General features: G+C 41.9%; 1 protein-coding gene and 1 long non-coding RNA gene across 5 annotated transcripts in view; one reads left to right on the forward strand and one right to left on the reverse strand.

Annotated features, from left to right (window-relative positions):
* Positions 1 to 488: 488 nt before the first annotated feature.
* LOC311514872 lies at positions 489 to 9,907 on the reverse strand. Its single transcript, XR_014709957.1, has 4 exons — positions 9,700 to 9,907; positions 7,118 to 7,223; positions 4,617 to 4,805; positions 489 to 1,292 (listed from the first exon to the last, which is right to left on the reverse strand). It is a non-coding gene; the product is annotated as an uncharacterized lncRNA (long non-coding RNA).
* Positions 9,595 to 15,974, forward strand: part of TXLNG (taxilin gamma) — a 51,834-nt gene continuing 45,454 nt past the window's right edge. Inside the window, exon 1 of one of the 4 annotated variants that reach the window (XM_084617600.1) lies at positions 9,595 to 9,667. Coding sequence is in view for 1 of the 4 variants with exons in the window: in XM_084617597.1 (XP_084473723.1) it covers positions 10,222 to 10,386 (165 nt within the window). In the remaining 3 variants the exon portion in view is untranslated. Of the gene's footprint in view, positions 9,668 to 10,158; positions 10,387 to 10,493; positions 10,619 to 12,382; positions 12,459 to 15,974 lie in introns of those variants that run through there. The other 3 variants (XM_084617597.1, XM_084617598.1, XM_084617599.1) reach the window with 3 other exon arrangements.

Raw genomic sequence — 15,974 nt, forward strand, 5'->3', positions numbered from 1 at the left:
CTTTGCCCACTGGCAAAAAAAAATCTGGTAATATTGTAAAATCTGCTTAGTTGATTTTAACGTGGAAGACTGAAGCAAAAGTTGTTTCGGATGCTCCTCTGTTTTTTTTATGGAACATTCAATGTCTTCCATTTAAAAGGATCAACGTGCCAAGTCACTAGTGTATAGCATATCTAGCTAGTTACGTTTGGGAGGAGGAAAAGCACTAAGGCTCTGATTTTGTAAACAAATGTATGTAAGTACACACCTCCACTCATGTAGACCTTCACTGACTTCAGTGGAGCACTGTGTTGGCCCAAGTGTCTACCTCCAGGCCACTCTTTGCAGGACGGGGGCCTTGGAAATTAAACTTCAAAAATTACTACTTCCATTGAGCATTAACTCATTATATAGATGTAAAGTGTACTGCACTGTATTTTATATGCACAAAAAAGTGTGTAGGCATTAATTCTTAAATTACCTACAACTTCTTTGGTTTTTTTAGACTGCTGGATTCAAACATCTGTAAGAAAACAACACAAATTTGGAAATGAATATAAATACAATAGACAGCAATCTGGAGACCCAAGATACCTAAAACCATCAAGAAAAAGAAACCAAAATATATAAAATTGCTAGTTTTCTCAGAGGGAGTTAAAGTTGCTACATTGGGCATTAACCTTTGAGAAATGTATGGATATAGTTACCTACATATAATTTATTTTAGCACAAGGTGTCCAGTGAAACTAACATTTTTCTGATTAAATTTTAATTTCCCTATGCGTTTTGTACAGCCAAACACTATATTTAAGTAATAAAGCTGTGTTGTGCTCCTGATCTAGTGTTAAATCTTGGGGGGGAAGGGTTTACAAATGCTTTAAATACAAAATAATTTTCCAAACAAAATATTCCCCTAAATTTATCTTCAGAGGCATAGGAGATTTAAACACATACAGTTTAGCTGTAAGAATGTCTTTAACTGACAACTCAGACTGAAAGCTAGCCTATCTTTTTTTTCTTTGCTTTGTCACTTACATAAGATCATAAAGCTGCTTTTTTTTGTAGTAAAAATACCACTGCATAACAACTTTGGCCCCGTGGACTCGCAGAATAACACTGCATAAATTGTACCAGCATCTATGGTCTGACTGTGTGCTGGATCCTTGAACTGTTGAGCCCTCAACTGTTGTTGACTTCTCCCTCATGACAGTTGTTATGCACAAGTGAATGGACTTCAGTAGGAGTCGGAGCATGCAAAAACTGCAGACCCTGATTTCATACAAGTATCTAGATTCCAGCTGTAGAATTACAACCTGGAAAAAAACACGGATAAGATGTAAGAGCTTCAAAAATTGGACCTGGGTTTAACTTCAATGGGAAGACAGGTATACTATCTGAACTGATCTTTACAATATATAGCACAGGGAGTGATTGGCTGATAACTGTACTACAATAGCTGTACTCCCAGTAAGTGAACAGTAATAATGATTACCCAGTAGTGGGTGATATTTTGGTCATGAAACATTTAGTTTTAAACACAAATGACTTTCCTGTTTAAGATATAAAACACAAGTTCACATTTTTTAAACTAACTGGTAAAAATGTATAAAGCGATTTTGAAATAAGGCTATCACCAGATGATGAGCTAATTGTTGCTACATTTTCTTTGAATTTTATTAAAAGATTGAGATGCATGTAACTTCTTTAAAAATTACTACACGGAAGATAAGACTAATGCAATTTTTGTAAAATAATGGAAATTAAAACTGAGTGCTATGTAACTGCTTATCTTTGCAGTGTAGCCCAAGATTTATTGGTCTTTGCTTTCCATATACAGAAATCATCATGCATGCTCATTGTTAGCTTTAACTGAACACTGTTGCAAATGGAGGAGCAACTAAGAAAAATATCCTCTTTAAATATATTCATCATTTTTAATTCAGAGAGATTATGTATAGAAACTCTTCGGAAAAATTAATTCCCTGCTTCATCTCATGAAGTTATTGCTATTGAAAAGATTGTAACAATACTGAGGTAGGCAGAGGAAAATTAGAAACAGGTGAACTGTTTTCTGTACATGCATTCATCAGCACTGAAACTAAATTTCCGAAGTACAGGCTGTAAATAAATATATTAATTTAACAGAAAATTAGTACAAAAGATAAACCATGGAAGTAAGAAAATTTAATTAAAGTTTAAAACAAACACTGGAAAATAGACTTCCTTCAACTACTAAGTGCAAAAGAGTTTGCAAATAATTATGGTGGTTCTTTGAGTGCTTGTTCATGTGCGTGCACACACTTGATTGGAATGGACATGAACACCACATCTCGAAGAACAGTTATGAGAAGCAAGTAACCATTTTTTATGCCATTAACTCTGTCCCCTCTATGTTGCCTTCAGAGGTGGGAGAAATTTATTACTAGCCATGTGAAAGAATGTCTTCCTAACTAAATTGGTTAGTCTCTAAGGTGCCACAAGTACTCCTTTTCTTTTTGCGAATACAGACTAACATGGCTGCTACTCTGAAAAATGTCTTCGTTGTTCTGATGATCACTATCTGAACAGCCGGCTGCAGGATGCAATTTAGTAGATCTTTCAGTAGAGGGAAAAACAACTTGTTTTACCTATTCCCAAAATAACTGATTTTAAACATTCACATTTACTAATTTGGGGTTTCACAGGACCATGGAATATCTCCCCAATGAGTCTTTGCACTTATTTTGGGGAGCCATGTTTAACTCTTTCCCCTTAGTAGTATCTTATTTCTGTTTTAGATAAAGTATTCCTCACAAAGGAGGGGGAAGCAGAAAAAAGATACAGTTTAATCAACGGGTTATATACAAAATTAGAGGAAATATCTTGATGTAAGCTTAAAATAAGTTAGTTTAAGAATCAACCTTGTGTGTGAGCGTCTGGATGCATGTTCCAAACCAAAGCTCTGTAGTCATACATTGTCCCCAGCTGCATTCTTAAATCAGGGTTCTCTTACTCCCAAACTCAGTTTTTACAGCTGGATAAGTTTCCTATCTTGACTTTTATTTGCTCCCTGAAAAGGGCAACTGAGCCTAATTTACTTAACATTCCATCTGTTAGACAAATCTGAGATTTTTTTCCTTTCTTTTAATGCAAAAGATTGTCCTCACCTGAACTGATTCCTATCCACCCACACTTCTTTATCTTCTTATCCATTGGAAATGTTTAGAAACTTGCATCTGATGAGTTTTCTTATGCGGGCCACATGTCAATTCATAACTGACACACCTACCATTTAAATTTCAAACAGCAGTTTCGTCTTTTTTTATAAAATCATAACTGGCATCCAGCCTATATGAGGTATAACAAGACTTTCAGGTCCATCAAATATAGATGTGGATGTTGAGCATTATTTATTATTAGGAGTGGGGGAGAAGACCCTGTTATATATACATTTGGAGTGGATGTGGAAAAAATTGATTTACCTCTGTAGCTGGAAAGTGGAGTCTAGGTAATACTAGAAAAGTGAATGAGAGAGAGCTGATTATCAGTCATATAGTGGGGTGAAGCACTGGTGCAAAGCATTAATAATATTGGAACTGGATCAGATTTCTGGTCCATCTAGCCTAGCATCCTGTCTCCAACAGTGGCCAGCTCTTCAGAAGAAGATGCAATAAAAATCTTAAATTACGCAGATGTGGTATAATCTGCTTCCTAGATTAGGTGTCTCCCTAATCACTAATAGTTAGATTGGTTTAGATCCTGAAGCACGAGGTTTAACAGTTCTTCCAAAATTTGTTAGCATTAACATATCATTCTGGATATTCTTGTCCATAAAAATGTTCAATCCCTTTTTGAATATTGTTTGTGACCTCAACGACATCCTTTGACGAGTTTCAGAGTTTAATTATGTTCTTATCAAACAAGGAACCAGAAGCTCCCAATCTGCCTTCTCTGTATCATTTTATACACTTGTATCATATCCCTCAAATTTATCAGCTTTCTAAGCTAAACAGTCCCAGTCTTCACTCTTCATAGGAGAGTTTTCCCATGCCCCTAATCATTTTCATAACCCTTCTCTAAACTCCATCTAATTCTGCAATATCTTTTTTGATACGGGATGACCAATATTGCTGCCAGTACTCTGGGGGAGGCCACACAATTGCTTTAGATAATCAGATAGTGTGTTCTGCATCCCATCCCTCCATCCCATTCCTTATGTGTTCTAACATCTTGTTTGCTTTTCTGATTGCAGCTTCCCGGTGTGTTCATTGAACTGTCCATGAAGACATCAGGTCACTTTCTTGAGTTGATTCAGTTAATTTAAAACCCTGTAAAGTGTCATGAGCAGTATAAATTGAGTGGTCAATATGTGGAAGGTAATATATGAAAAGTTATGATCTCTGGTCTGTGCCCTGTGGACAATAAAAGGGTCTGATCTTCAGCTAGGGGAGGAGTCACATGTCATTTTCTTTGGAATGAAGGATGTCTGTGGCTTTTAGATGAAAGCGAGGACAGAGATGGTGATCACAAAAGGACAAAACTAAGATTTGTGTTAAGCCTTAACTAAGTATTTCCAGACTGCCTTGCAATTAGGTGGTTATATGTAAAAGAAATATTATATAGCTTTCAAATGGTGGTTGTCTTGAATTTTTTCGTACCTTGTTTTAAATACAACCGTAGCACTCTGAATGATGTGTGAAAACTTACTGAAGCAACTCCATTTACATCAAGTTGTGCAGGAATCCCAGCCCCAATACTCTCTCCGCTTTGTGGCTCTTAAAAGATGTGCAGGGCTGTTTTTCTGGTATCAAGTAATGATTTCCATGGGATTTGATGGGTATCCTGTGCTTTGAAAATCAGACCATTAATTTAGGTGCCTAAATATGGAATTAGGAAATCAAGATTTAAATACGTTTTTTTAAATTGGCTATTGTTTCTACTAATTAAAACCTCACACTAGACATTTTAGCAGACTTTGAATGCACAAAAAGAATGAGAAAGTGCACATTATACAATGCTAGTTAAAACAAACCATTGCAAGAGAGAACATTCCTTTATTTTGAAGCAAGACTCCCATTGATTTCTGCTCCATCTGGAATCACCCCACTGTCTTCCTCCAGTATTCAATCTTTATCTATTCCTGTTATAATTTCGCATTGCAGAACTTGGCTTAGATCTGAGAGCTCCACAACTCCATAGAGTAGCTAAGTTTTCAGAGAACACCTCTACCTAATGCTGCAGCCGAGAATATCTAGTTTTAGATTTAGTTCATTTTTTTTCTTCACTGAAACAGTAACCTTTGAAAGTCATTAAGCTTTAACTAACTTGGTCAGTTCGGCATTTCTGTTAATCTGTGACAAACTTTGCTCTTTTTCCATGACACTTCTTACCAGTGGAAAGCAAAAGTGTCTGAGAAACTGGTGTAGGTTGAAAGAAAGAAATAAGGTAAACTTAAGAAATGCATAAGAGGTTATGGAGACTTTCACCTTTAAATCAGTTATATGAATTGAATAGATAGTGACTGAAAGTTCTCGCATCATTCTTTCCTTCCCAACACCTTTTAGACCCAAGTTAAGTGAAATGGTGGTTTATCTAGTGCCAAGTTGACTATTCCTAGTCTATTGTTACATAACCCATCAGCCAAAGGCCACCTTAGCAGAAGTTTGTGACTGCATATTACCATTCAGGTATAATTTTCAAATGCAAATTTGCATTTATACTGCATGTGCTCAGACCTACTCACATAAACGGCATTTCAGTTTCCAGTACTGTCAATAAGGCTCTTTGCAGGCACACTCATTTTTAAAGGAAAATAGCTTACAAAAAGAGAGTGGAATGGGAGGTAAAAGAATAGCTTTTTCTGCTGGAGATATGATTTCAAGTGAAATATTAATGGTAGTTTTCTCATCCTAGTTCAAATTTGTACACTTCAGAGAACTGTGAAATGTGGTATGGCAGGTAGGTGGCCTTTGCACACGAGGCCTATGACTGACTGTGGAAACTGATGGTACCTGTTCTCATTATGCCTGCCTCGGCCTTCCTCACAAGCACTAATCTTTTGCATCAGTTATTACCAAGAAATATTTATAGTAATTATTGCTGGTCCTTACCACTGGCATTAGCAAAAAGTAGAGTGCCAGAAGTGTAAAAATCAATGCAGTTTAAAATATATTTTTAAATATGTTGTTGCCTGAGGAAAATTCTGTTTCTGTTGCTAGAATGGCGTCATCAGACTCCTACTGCACTGGTAAGTACTAATCTGTTTCTGGCACCCTAACACAATGCAATTGGTCTCATGGTTAAGCTTTTACTTTAATAAAAATAAAAGCACCAACCATAGGGGAAAAGGCTCCCCGCCCCGTAGTTCAGAGTTGGATTGGTTATTCCCTCCCCTTCAGAAAGAACCTGTTCATTTTTATTATGGTATGGGGGGAGAGTGCAAGATCGATTCTTAATTGTTGTGTATTTGTTAACATAGTGCCAGGGCCAGATTAATGGAATCTAGGGCCCTGGCACACCACAAAATGAGGGTTCCCCATGGCTCTGTCCCACACTTGAGGTGGCAGCAGAAAATGGAGGGAGAACTTCCTGTTCCAGAGAAGGGCTGGCAGCATGAGCCCACCTGGAGCATTGAAATTCGGAACCAGCTGGGGAAGAGGCCTATTTTTCCATCAATGTACAACTGTTAAGTTGTGCATACACTGGTAGAAGAACTAGACCCCTTTGTCTGAAAAAGTTGATATTAAGTCAAGTCACGATTATGATTTTTTATGACTATCCAGAACAGTTTTTAAAAGCCTTTAAATTAGCCATTAAGGCTAACAAATAGCTTTCTTATGGACCCAAGCCTTAACATTACTGAAAGCAGTTCAAAGCCTACTTACTTTCTCTCAGCATAGATCATCTTTACAAGTGTAAAGTAGCTGGGGAGAGAAAATCTGATGGCCAGAGCACCTGACTGGATGTGGGATTTCTCTTCCTAGCTCTGGTAGTAGAAGTTATTTACCCTCTCTGTACTTGAGTCTCCTCATGTGTTAAACAGGGATAATACTTCCCTATTCCATGGGTAAGGAGTGATGTTTAATATATTGCTGTAAGCACTGAGATGCTTTATAGAAGGGCATAGTAGTAATATAAACACTGGTAAAAATTAACATACAAACTGTGTTCCATTCCTGTGGCAGGGAAACTGTTGCCTGTCCTCTCCTCTTCAGTGTAGGGTCAGGATCTTTTGGATCCTTTCTGCCTCCCACAGGCCTTCTCACCTAGCCACAAGTGAGAACTTGTTTTGTATCTTTACCTCTGCTGCTATCACACCACAGAAGCCTCTGTCCCTTTACTGTCTCAGAGATCTGAGCATGCTTTTTTCTCTCCCCTCCACAACAGAGTCCCTATAACACATTCAGATACCTTTTAGGATTTTATCCCATGCTTCTAAGTAGATGCTACCCTCTACAAATAACTTCTACAAAGATAAGCAGCCACCCTGTATTAGACATTATGTCCTTTAGTAACATATGATTTTGTGTAGTATGAATAGGGTGAGCATATTTCCTTGTGAAACACCAATGTTTATATTTTCAAGGCCTGTGCAGGCATTTGTCAGTTAAAAAAAAATAAATTATAACCCCCTCCAGACTGGCCACCTGAGGTGGTGAAATTGATGACTTTCAAAGAATTTATGTTTGCCTCCTTCATCCAACTTATTAGTCTTCCTTCCCACTAATCTCTAAGTTCAACTCTACTTACAAGAGGGCTAGATGAATCATGGGGCACAAAGCAGCAGAGAAGGGGATTGTTTGACTGAGATGAAAGCAGCCTTCTAATCTTGCCAAATACACTGAAGTGTCATTCCCAGAAAAATTGCCCTACATAGCCTCATCCTTGTGATAGATGTCATAGTTTTTTCTCTATGAAAATCAGGTCACTCTAACCACAAATATTGCAGTGGGATGTGGTGACTTTTAGAAGTGTTGCCACATATTTTTCATACGTGTTGCAAACCAAACAGCAGAGTTAGCTTAGTCTTAGTTTTCAAAGTGATGCTCTTGAGCAAGAGCAAATAAAATACTTAAAAGAAAGTTAATATACACAAATACAAACAGGGCAAAAAAAAAGGGGGGGCATATGAATGGGGCATAATTTCCCACTAATAATCAAATCTTTATATAGAGCTGGCTCTTGAGAGCTTCTTGCTGAAGTATTTTCTACCTTACTTGAAACTCCTGCATCTATTAGGCCAGTGTACTCTATTAGTACTAGAATTGCCATTCTGCTGAGCAGGAATTGTAGCATCCTCAGTTAGCCACAGCTCACCTAAACAAGTAGTAATGTCTGCTTGTAGGCAGAAGGTAAGTCACACATTCATTCTTAGCTGAGGCCTGTTACCTTCACTCGTTTGTCCTACTTGTAAAGTTGTATTACCTTAACTAAAGGTGTGATGTTGCACTAATTTAAAGTGCTGCAACTTTTAGTGGGCACTTAAAAGTGATTTAAATTGGGTTTACAGCAGAGTGGACACAAGGACAAGCTAAACTGCTGTATGCTCATTTTAAACTGATGAAAGTTTCCACAGACAGGCTATGTCCACACTGTAGCTTAGGTCAGTATAAGTTATGTTGCTCAGGAATTTAAATAAGCCACACACACACACCCCCAGTGATGTCAGTTACACTGACCTTAGCACCTGTGTGGACAGCACTATGTCAGCAGGAGAGCTTCTCCTGCTGACATACCTACAGCTTGCAGGGGCTGGTGTAATTAAGTTGACGGGAGAGTTTTCTCCCCTCAGCTTAGAGCCATAATTCTCGACCAGGGCTACATGTATCCCTTAAGGAACGTAGAGGTCTTCCAGGGGGTACATCAATTCAACTAGATATTTGCATAGTTTTGCAACAGGCTACATAAAAAGCACTAGCAAAGTCAATATAAGCTAAAATTTCATACTATGACTTGTTCGTACTGCTCTGTATAGTATACACTGAAATGCAAATACAGTATTTATATTCCAATTGATTTACTTTATAATATGGAAAAATGAGAAAGCTACAGTGTGGACATAGCCTATCTGTGGAAACTTTCATCAGTTTAAAATCAGCGTACAACAGTTTAGCTTGTCCTTGTGTCCACTCTGCTGTAAACTCAATTTAAATCACTTTTAAGTGCCCACTAAAAGTTGCAGCACTTTAAATTAGCGCAACGTCACACGTTTAGTTAAGTGTGATCACTGTAGGGGCCATCGTTCAGGGGGAGGCGGGGATCCTCCACCAAAGACGTTTGTAACTGCTGTCGGTTGTCTCTATACGAGGGGGTTACGGCGCCATAGCTATGCCCGCATCATCCACCTCTGGCCTAAATCCCTGCGTTGTACTTTTAATTAAAAGTTTTGCTGCTTCGGCTGCAGGTCGGCCCCATGTTTCTACTTCAAGAACAAATATCAGTTTTCACTGGCAACGGCGCCTCTCGGCTCCGCCCGTCCGGGCAGCTGCAGCCTTCCCCTCCCCTTCTAGCGCTCACTTTGCACAAAGAAGAGAAGTGCTGCTGCTGCTGCTGCTCGGGCCAGACGGCCACGTACCCTGGGCGCAGCCGCTGCTCTGGCCTTGGGCGCAAGGGCGGTCGCCGGCTTGGCGCAGCCCTCACACACGCCGTCGGGCAAGGACCCCCCCACCCCGTCCTCGGCCGCTGGAGGGGGGCCGGCCGACCCGCGCCTGTAAGGTCCCCTAGCGCCCCCTGCCCAGTCACCTCCAGCGCTGCGGGTTCGCGGGCCGGTATCAGGGGCCTGAGCCCCGCGGAGCCTCCGCCTGAGCGCCCGCCGCTCCCCCCGCCCTCCAGCGTCGCGGCGTTGCCAGAGCGCAGCGGACCCCGCCGTCGCCCCGTGCGGGGCCGCATCCCGCGCGCCGGGAAGTTCTCCCGCCAGAGTCGCGCGGAGACTCCACCGCCCGCTGCCCCGCGCGGGTGGGGCGGGGGAATTGCACGACAGCTCCCAGCATGCTCTGCTCTGGCGTGGTCCAAAGTGAGAGAGCCTGATGGGACCCGCGAGCCGCACGGCATGCTGGGAACAGCAGTCCCCCTCTCTGGGCTGGCGGGAGCCGCGCTGAGGGCGCCCGGGTCCCGGGGGGGGGGGGGGAGAGAGAGAGAGTGTACATCACGTGGCCGGGAGAGCTGCGCGGTGATTGGCTGCGGGCGGGGCCGGCACAAGCGCTTCCGGTGTCTCTGGTGCGGACGGTGGCGGCTGGCTGCTTGTTTGGATGCTGCCGTCACATCATGGCGACGCGCGGAGCTCAAGCCGCGCGCGCAGGAGGCAGTAACAACAGCCCTGTAGGGTCCAGAGGGAGCCGGCGCCATAGTCCGCGGCAGCGGGGGGGGGAGGAGGAGGAGGAGGAGGAGGTGGCGGCGGCGGCGGCGGCAGCAGCGCGAGGCAGCCCTGAGGTAACGGCCGGCCGCGCGCGCCGTCGGGCTCTCCCCACCAGCGAGCGCGTCCACCGCCCCACGCGGCGTCCGCGCGTCGGGACAGCGGCTGGTGCGGGCGGCTCCGGTGTGCGAGGCAGCGCCTCAGCCCCGGCCTGGCGATGGGCTCCGCTCTCGAGGTGGGGGAGGCAACTGCCCCCAGTCTACGGCTCGAGCCCGCCCGGTCCGCGTGGGGCCGGTGGCGCCGCAAAGCGTAAGAGACTGGGGGGGGGGGCGGCCCCGGGCACAGCCTCTGGGGGGCCCGGCTCCCACGGTGGGGAAGGGTCGAGCGCGGCAGCTGCGCGTGTGACCGGCGCAGCTGGGTGGCTGAGGCGGGCTCTGGAGTGGCTCCTAGGGGGCTGCGGCACGACCCTGAGCCCGCTCCGCACGCGATACAGGCCTGCCGAGCCGGCTGCCCAACTGGGGTCCCGCTCGTAGGGCTCCACGCCCGGCACCGCCGAGAGCCCGTGGGCCTGTCGGCTGAGGCTGGTCACTCATCCGCGTGGCGGCCCCATTAGTTCCTGGCACTTTCTCCTGTGGGAAGGAGGCCCGCCCCCGGCCCGGGGAATAGCTGGGCAGGCTTTAATAGGAGCCAGTATTGTCATCTAATGGGTCACGCGGTCATTTCAGCCAGAGGGTGGGGGGGGGGATCTGTATTGTAGTTGTAGAATACTTGTGCGTGTTAACTGTTACCGGGTAGGATGGACTTTGCCCATTTCTCATTTTTGTACCATTTGTTTTAATTGTTTCTCAATATAGTAGTAGAATTGATCCAATATAAAGTGTTCCTAACTTGTGTGAGTAGTCCCATTGAAGTGTATGAGCAAAGGTTGTGTTTCCTGATCCTATTTCTGTTTGTCCAGGGAAAGTAGACTTTTATATAAAATATGAATCAAAGGGAATGCTACTAGCTTAATTTTCCACATCTTCTAAAGCAAAAAAGGCAACATTCTTAATAAAATCTTACTAAGAATGATACTGTAGCTCAGTGAATTTACGAAAAGGAAAGAAAAGGAGTACTTGTGGCACATTAGAGACTAACCAATTTATTTGAGCATAAGCTTTCAGGAGCTACAGCTCACTTCATCGAAATGCATCCGATGAAGTGAGCTGTAGCTCACGAAAGCTTATGCTCAAATAAATTGGTTAGTCTCTAAGGTGCCACAAGTACTCCTTTTCTTTTTGCGAATACAGACTAACAGGGCTGCTACTCTGAAACCAGTGAATTTACAGTATTCCTTCTTTCAATTTCTTGTAAGAAAACCATAATGCTTCTCTTGTATGGACTTATAAAAACACACTTGTTTGAGGACAGAGTACTCTAAAGATAGAGTACTGTCTTAAAATCTGTCCTGATGCTATTTGTATATACATATTGAGTGTAATACAACTGTTGATCTAGGTATATTATCACTTCTTCTTTTCTGCTCCAGTATCTCATGTCATACTCATATAGGTTTTCTGGTGGCTGTCATGTCATGTTACCTGTAGTAGGAAATGTAACTTTCCAAGGTGCAAAGTTTTCTGTTTTATCCGGTGGAAAGTTCTCAAGAGGCCATGAAACGGTTCCTCCCCAGAATCACAAGCTATCTTTTCTGCAGCATACTAGTTTTTACTATCCCAGTGAACACTGTGTCTTATGGTTAACTTTATTTTTATATAGTGCCCGTTACCAAAGCATTCAGAATTTTAATAACAATTTTAAAAAGCAACTTGCTTCATAATATTTCCTTTCTCTTAAAATAAGAGCATACAGCCAAACAAAGGAGTCAAATTTGATTAAAGAACTGAAAGGTAGAGCAAGAGATATTGGGCAAACAGTAGTTTTAAACAACGGTTGGAAAGCAAAACTCCAAATGTGACAAGCAATTGGGGAAAAACTTTATATGATCTTTTTTGTGTAAAGAAGGCCTTAAAGGGTTTTTTCATAGGCTGTTACTTTTTTACATTAGAAGCTCAAGTCTTGTGTACCCTGTCTTCGAGAGAGATTCTGTGGATGACCGGAGAACTAGTAGGATTATGGCATTAAGGACGTGAAACCTGATTGAGGGAAAGTGAGTCACAGTTTAAAAGTGTTTCAGCTTTTTTGTTAACACCTGTCACAGACTTTTGAGTTAAACAGCTAGAAGATTGGTTTGTTAAACATTCAACACTTTGTCTTTAATTCAGTTAAGGTCTGAGAGAGTTCCAGTTGAAGCCCTCTGGGTCCTCCAAAGAAATCTTCTGCGAACAATTGATATTGCTGATATTTGTAATGTAAAAACCCTGAGAACAATGGGGTGCGGGTAGGAGGAACCACCTTTCAGGCCTTCTTTATGCAACATAAAGAAGCAATTTAGCCCATCCCCTTTTTGCAAATCCTGTTGAAGATGTGTTTTTAAGAGAGTGAATAAAAATTAGATGTTCAGTTTCAGCTGAGTTTCGTACTACAGGGCACATCACAGAAAAAACTCATGCTGTTTAGTAGGCTTTTGAGGGAATAGTAGGATCCTTAAACACAAGAGATGTGTGAGTGCACATACTTGTCAGAACAAAGCTCAAGAAGCAGGCCTTGAAGGTGGGGGTGGAGTCCCAGGGGGTGGTTTGGGGCAGGGGGTCCCAGTAGGGGCAGTCAGGGGACATGGGGCAGGGGTTCTGAGGGGGGCGGGAAAGGGGCAGGGGCCAGGCTGTTTGGGGGATACAGCCTTCCCTACCCAGCCCTCCACACAGTTTGCCCACCCCTGGGACAAAGCATAGTTTTCACATGTTATCAGGATGAGGTAAATATGGTGGGGTCGGGGGGCAAGGGATGCCAAGAGTTTACCTCAACCAACTAATGTGTGAAAACTGAACTGTCTAGAATTTTAATGCATTGGCTGACACATGATAAAAACACCTTTTTTTCCTAATGAAGACCAGGCTCTTGTATAGTCATAAAGTAATGCATGTGTGGCAGGATTAAAGACAAGTGAGCAGTATAATTGAAATATTCTTTCAAAAAAGTGGCTGAAATAGTATAGTACACTTGCTTTTTGACTGGTGTATCAGCATAAAGGTATTCAGAAATGATTCTGTATACATTGAACAATACAAGAGGTTCAATCTTTGGCACATGCTTCAGACTCTTCTGTGATGATGAATTATAACCATTACAGCTCACTGACTGCTATTGTCTAAATATGACACTGCCTCATTTTTGGACATGGACATCTTGCGTAAGTTCCAGTATGGGTTCTGGCCTTTCCTCTGGGGTTGAGACTGCATTTGTCAAGTTTTGATAAATTAGTCTCCTGGGTTTTGAGAGCAGTTGCAGAGGAACTATCAATCTCTGTTGGTTATCAAAGACCAGGTTGTCTGTGTGCTGTGCAACTTCAGTCTCCTTCCCCAAAAAGACTTGGTTTGAGAGTGGATTGGTAATTGACAAGCTCTTGACTGTGAAGAGAGATTTTTTTGGGGGTGTCAGTGTTTTGGGGCAGTCTGTGATGTTAAACTAAGTGCAAAGATACAGGTAGGTCCTGACTAAACTATAACTTTTAGGTACGTTATAATCTCGTCAGATGATAAGCAGTATCATAGCCATGTCCTGTGACTTGTGTTACGTTGTAGGGTAGATCAGATTTTAGTTTGACTATAAACAATGTAGTTGCTGCAAACTGTATTCTGTCCAGTAATCAGTCCTAAGCTTTCAGACATCCTTCTGTTCTATATGGTTTCTGTATAATTTCTTACATGGAGAGTCCTTTGGACTCTGGCACTGAACAGATGCCTGCTTAATTGCCTATTAAGTTGTGTTTGAGAATCTTAAGTTTCTGAACCTTCTCTTTTCTAAGAACCTTTTACAATGTGAGTAGCAGTGATGCCAGCATAAGCTTGTAGGTAGCCTGAAATGATAACTCTGAGGAAAGTGGGGAAGTGCACTCTGAAGGCTAATTTTCATCATCTGATACATACCCTTTCCCTGGTCAATTCAGAAGTTCAGAGAGCAGTGTGAAAGACTGTGCCTGGAAGCTTTGGGGTGAGCAGAAGGGAAGTTGCTTTCTGACTCCAACCAGTGATTATCATATGTCTTTAAGCATAACGTTTGAACTTTGTATCTCTTTATCCTGGCCAATTAACCTGGAGATAAGTCTTATTTTAAAAAAAGTCAGTTTTTTTTAAACACTAAGCTGTTTGTCTTGACAGTAGTGAGTTTCACAGCTTAGTGTGGAAACAGATTTCCTCCTATTCTTTCTTAAACTTTTGACTTTTAACTTCATCAGTTCCCTTTTGCTCTTGTATTATGGGGTAGAGTAAAAAGGTGTCTGATTTGCCTTCTCCTTACTATTCATTTTATGTATCTTCTCTTATTGAAAACTTTCTTAATCCATGTAAACATGCCACCTTGGCATCTACACTACACCATATGAACAAATGTCAGATCTTAAGCCTAGAAGCATCAAATCTAGTTTGAAGCTGGTGATGAGATTTCAGTAGATGGTACTTTGCCTTAATACTGAATTAGCATTTATTAGACAACATGCTGTTGGAAATGTTGCATATCAGGTATCTGAAATGATTGTGTGTAGAGAGCTTGCAAAGCACTTTAAGATGAAGGACTCTTTTACCATTTGTTGCTTTGAGTGCTAAGCTGATGAGCAAACGAACCAATTTCACTCTTTTTCATTTTTACTTATTTTTATTTTTAAATAGGTGGGTAGTCATTGCTCTAGACTGTCAAGGTTCCTTTCCCACTCTGAACTCTAGGGTACAGATGCGGGGACCTGCATGAAAGACCCCCTAAGCTTATTCTTACCAGCTTAGGTTAAAAACTTCCCCAAGGTACAAACTTTGCCTTGTCCTTGAACCGTATGCTGTCACCACCAAGCGTGTTAAACAGAGAACAGGGAAAGAACCGACTTGGAGACATCTTCCCCCAAGCCCTACACCCCCTTTCCTGGGGAAGGCTTGATAAAAATCCTCACCAATTAGTACAGGTGAACACAAACCCAAACCCTTGGATCTTAAGAACAATGAAAAATCAATCAGGTTCTTAAAAGAAGAATTTTAATTAAAGAAAAGGTAAAAGAATCACCTCTTTAATATCAGGATGGTGAATACCTTACAGGGTAATCAGATTCAAAACATAGAGAATCCCTTTAGGCAAAACCTTAAATTACAAAAAGACACAAAAACAGGAATATACATTCCCTCCAGCACAGCTTATTTTACCAGCCATTAAACAAAAGGAAATCTAACGCATTTCTACCTAGATTACTTACTAACAGAAGTTCTGAGACTGCATTCCTGATCTGTTCCCAGCAAAAGCATCACACAGACAGACGAACCCTTTTTCCCTCCTCACCCACCCCAAACTTTGAAAGTATCTTGTCTCCTCATTGGTCATTTTGGTCAGGTGCCAGCGAGGTTATCTTTAGCTTCTTAACCCTTTACAGGTGAAAGGGTTTTGCCTCTGGCCAGGAGAGATTTTATAGCACTGTATACAGACAGGTGGTTACCCTCCCCTTTATTTTTATGACATAGACAAACATACAACAACAACTTTTGCAGATCTTGCAGGTTAATCGTGAACTTCATCTAAGATTTTGCTAACA

Source organism: Lepidochelys olivacea (genome assembly GCF_965140295.1).
Source record: "Lepidochelys olivacea isolate rLepOli2 genome assembly, chromosome: 1".
NCBI classification, from domain to species: Eukaryota; Metazoa; Chordata; order Testudines; family Cheloniidae; genus Lepidochelys; species Lepidochelys olivacea.